The sequence below is a fragment of the Mus caroli genome, chromosome 2, assembly GCF_900094665.2.
Source record: "Mus caroli chromosome 2, CAROLI_EIJ_v1.1, whole genome shotgun sequence".
Taxonomy (NCBI): Eukaryota; Metazoa; Chordata; class Mammalia; order Rodentia; family Muridae; genus Mus; species Mus caroli.
The window spans coordinates 148,973,747-148,978,344 of NC_034571.1; the positions used below are offsets into that span (position 1 = coordinate 148,973,747).

The 4,598-nt window shown below is 52.5% G+C and overlaps 1 protein-coding gene across 1 annotated transcript in view; it reads right to left on the reverse strand.

Annotated features, from left to right (window-relative positions):
• Positions 1-1,202: 1,202 nt before the first annotated feature.
• Soga1 (suppressor of glucose, autophagy associated 1) overlaps positions 1,203-4,598 on the reverse strand; it is a 63,836-nt gene continuing 60,440 nt past the window's right edge. The window contains exon 15 of the mRNA XM_021156739.2: positions 1,203-4,058. Coding sequence (XP_021012398.1) covers positions 3,912-4,058 — 147 coding nt within the window. The 3' untranslated portion in view covers positions 1,203-3,911. The remainder of the gene's footprint in view (positions 4,059-4,598) is intronic.

Here is a 4,598-nt window from a genome sequence, read left to right on the forward strand (position 1 = left end):
AGTTTGGCTGAGACACCCTCACCCCCAGATCACAGTTCAGGGCACTATGAACACTGACTCAGGATGCTAAAGTTAGGAATGGCTGGTACTGTGGATGTAAACACTGGTCACTGGTGCTTATGGATCTCCAGGGGGCTAAGCCCATAGGACCTCTGTCCAGAGGCTGTGGTACGGCCTAGAAATCTTCATGATGAACTTGCTCTCAGAGGCTCAGGTGCAGTGGGTCCCTGGAACTACCCTCTGGTCCAGAATTGAAAGTCTGTCTCTAGGTTTGGCAGTGGCGAGTTTGGGATGCTTTGAATCTAGCCAGCGTCCCAGTGAGTTTGTACAGAAAGCAGGGAAGAATCCAGCTATATATACAGTTGATGACTTCCTGGTTCGGGGCTCTAGGGCAAAAACCCTGTTTTCTCCTTTATAGAATGAGAGCACTAAGCCCTATCCTGTCAAAACTGCCCCTCAAGAGTTGCCCTTGAGAGACTAAGGAGAGGTGGGGAGATGGTGATGTGACCCCCTAAACAGTATTATGCTCTAGGGAGGATGGCGGAAGGATGGTTGCTACTACAGTGAGAAGGGAGAGGGAGGCAGTGGAACTGGATCCATTCTGGGTAAGGGGAAGAGTCTGGGTACTGTCCAGGTAAGGGACAAAGCTGAGTGACAGATGTATCCATCAAAGGTACAGAGTGAGAGCAGCACGGTGGTGCCTAGAAGGTCAAGTCTTTTGAGTACTCAGTTTTGTCACCTGGAGGCCAGCTGGTAGGTGAATATCCCTGGAGAGGCCAAGAGACCTGACCGCCTAGAGAATAAGATCTCTAGAGGCCAGCCTTGGTGGGAGGAAGGCTACAGGGTAAAGGGTGATAGATGCTGATGATGCCCTATTCAGTCAGGGGTCCCTAAAAGGCTCTGAGTCTCAATTCAAAACCAGTCACCGCTGCCTCCTAGACAGTCTCATTTGGTTTAGCCCTGGGAAGAGGTGAGACATAGCTTACTTTCAACCACATAACTTAGCTCTCCCTCGTGCCCCCAGCCAATCTGTGTCAACCCTGTGAGCACAAGCCAGGCAATCTTTTAGAGGATGGGATCCTAAGGTTCCTTGGGACATGGGTTCTGGGAGTAGGGTAGAAGCTGGAGGAGGAGGAAGAAGAGGATGAAGAGGAGGAGGAGGGAGAGGAAGAGGAGGAGGAGGGAGAGGAGGAGGAGGGAGAGGAGGAGAAAAACAGAGGTGAAGAGAAAGAGCATAGATAGGAGGAGGGGTGGAGCTCCTTCCCATGACCCCAGGCCTCAAGGGGCGTGCCCCCATGTAAGCCAGGCAGTTTTCTGCTTTGGGAATGTTACCAAGACATAAAAGGCATTTGAAGAAACAAACAAACTTAGAAATTACATTTCAAAAGAGTAGAGAGATTTACAAACCGACCCTTCCACCCCACCCCCAAAGAAAACAGAACCAGTTACCAAGTAAAATGCTAAAGATCAAACCAAACCAATATTTACACGGAACATTTTCAACCCCACTGAGCCCTATGTCCAGAGGCTTCCATAGGGACAGTGACAAGTGGCCTTGCACAGTGGCAAGCAAGAATTAGAAACGGGGACTGAAAAACAAGACCTGGAGCTTGCAACACCTGTTGGGGGCCACAGGAGCCAGGTGCTGAGACAGTTGAAATGCACAACCCATACAGAGACGATGGTAAGGCTGAATGGCCCCTAAGCCCTGAAGTTCAGGACTATAGGGACTTTTCTCAAAGCCTCCCAAGCTCTCAGTAGCTCTGGGAGGTGGCAGAAGGCCTCTGGTGGCTTGTGGCCTGGTGTGGTCCCCTCAGCTAGAAATAACCTTAGAGGGGCCTCTGACCTCTTAGAGGAGAGCAGTTGCATCCTGGAGGGACCTGGTCCTCCGTCCCTGCTGACTATGTCCACGCAAGTTACTGGACACAAGTCAACAGCTGCTAGAAAGCACTGACCCTGATATACTGCCCATAGGGAATGGGGTCGAGGGGCTTTGGGTAACTGGTCCAGGTGTTTCTAAAAAGATAGCCTGGGTACAGGTAGGTGGGAGTGTAGAGGCATCTCCCTAGTTCTGGAGCAAACCAGCTATGCAGCTAGCTGGCTCTCTGCCTTTCCGAGGGGACCTCTGCACAAAAGCCAATCCATCCCTGGATGAGTCTGGGTCCCCAGCCAGGAACAGGAGGGCGGCACATCACATGTGTACAACTGTAATTGGTTCCTTGGCACCAAGGGGAGGCATGTGAGCCCTCCCCATACTGCAGCTGAGTTATACTGGTGTGGTTCAGGCGACTCCTAGGGGTGTAGGAAGGACAGGCAGTCGAGTTTGGGCATGAGGAGCCACGAGTGGCTATAAGGCTAAGAGAAGCGCTGGTGAACAGGCTGGCAGGCTGGTAGACACTCTCAGATCCGTGTGCAAAGCTGCAATCGACAACATTCTACAAGTCCATCCTGTTTTCCTGCGAGTTCTTACTTCGGGAAAGTGGAAGGAACAGAGCCGCAGTCATCTGTGTTTGACTCTCATGAGAAGAGGTGCTGGCGGGAAGGGAGGCATGGGAAGGATGTTGGAGGATGTCTGGGGAGTGATGACATCATTCTGGCCTGCAGTTTGTCTGAAGCACTTACAGTCTGGCCTGTAGAGGTCGGGCCACGTACCGGGTGACGAGGGAAATGTAGCGCTCTGAGACTAAATGGCCAGTGGTACTGGAGGAACAAGGTGCAGAGCCCCAGCTCTGCTGAGGGCCCTTCTGACAAGACCAGGAGACCTGAGCCTGCTACTGAGCTGCCTCAGCCACACGGGGGACTCCATGCTGTCACAATCCCCACACTGTCCCAGTGGCAAGGATACCTCTAATAAATTACCTTTGGGGCTCTGTGGAGGGTGGGGTGGGGTAAGTTAAATTATTAAAATAAAGTAAATCACCTTAAATATTTATAGTATGAAAAATTCAAATAAACAATCTAGGCAAATAAACAATGTAGTCAGTCCCTTGTCTTGGGCTATGTCTTGGCCTCTTGGCTCTCCCTCTGGTCTGACCTAACTAATAGTCTCTCCCAGGGAGCGTTTCTGCTGCTGCAGGTCTGTGACACCGAACCCAGCTACCAAGAGGCCCTAGGGATGGAGGCATGGCATTGAGGAATGTACCTCTCTGTCAGGTGCTGAGATAGATGCTACCATTTTTGTTCTCATGTACTACAAAAGTTGTGCCCTCATGTCCCCATGACAAGGGAGTCAGCTCTTCTGGCCTCCTACTCTGAAGCCTACATACTCCTACCTGCCTCCCAGTTCTTGCTACATGTAGGCACAGGCAGGGATCTCCAGAGCTCCAGGATTCCAAGTGTACTTGGCCCTGAAATCTGCTCTATCATGTCCCTGTTCCCTGCTCCAGGCAGGCCTAACAACCAGAGCAGCAGGGCTGAGAGGAGGGAGCAAGAAGTGACGGTCACACCCAGGCCCAACTCTTCTGAGAGCCTCAAGCCAGGCCCTGAGCAAAGTGGAATTCTCTGGGTGGCTTCTCCTCCACACGTGGTCAGAAGGGAGCATCTCTGTCAGTCCTGGTCCTGGAGCCTGGCCAGAAATGCCTCCTTTTCTGGATCCTTCTAAGAAGTGGTGTGGGTGGTACCAGGCCCCCTTTGGGATCCAGAGCTGACTTGCTGAGCTCTTCAGGTGCTTTTGAGGCCCAGTCCTGGTCACCCAGGTTTGGTCTTTCTCCTTGCTCACTGTCTTCCCCTGGAAATCAGAGGTCACTGCCCAGCAGTCAGCAAGACACCTTGCTTTACCTTAATGCGAAAGCTCTTCTGTGGCAGTGGCACAGCTGCTGTTCCTCCTGGATGGACTGAGGCTGAGGACACGAGCCCTTGCCTCATCTCCAGGGTCTGGGCTGCTTGAGGTGGGTGCTTGGTTGCTCAGGGACTCACTGGGGAGCTGCCCTCTCCTCCCCGCCCCAGCCTGACTCTGAAGGGTGCAGCCTGCACTTGGAAGGAGAGTGCCGGATGGTGTTGCGGGATGGCCGGATGAAGCAGGAGGCAAGTGACTGGGCGCTACAGTCACATACGGCATCCTAGGGAGAGACAGAGACGAGATCAGCAGCAGCCTGAAGCCTGGGCTACAGCCACCCAGGAACCAGAACTCAGTCATGTCTCATGCTGAGGTAGGAGCTGTAACTCTGCTCTAGACCTTATTACTCCTATTAGGGCGACAATGGATCCACATTCTAATAAAGTCTGCAAGGCACAGAGAAGGCAGACGCTGTCCGAGGTTGAGATTCTCAACACTCTGCGCAGACACGACCAGCTCGGCTTGTGTTTGGGAAGTTTGCCTGCACGTGTGTTTGTGCACCGCAAGTATGGAGTGCCCGTAGAGTTTGGAAGAAGGTGTCAGATGCCCTGGAAGTAGAGCTATAGACAGTTGTGAGCCATCATGTGGGTGCTGAGACTTGAACCCAGGTCCTCTGGAAAAGCAGCCAGTGCTCTTAACGGCTGAGTCATCTCCCCAGCTCCTGGGTCTTAGTCTTAATGGCTCTATAGTGTTCTACTGAATGGAAATACATATTTTCCAACACCCACACACACACCCCCACACACACCCCACCCACCCACCC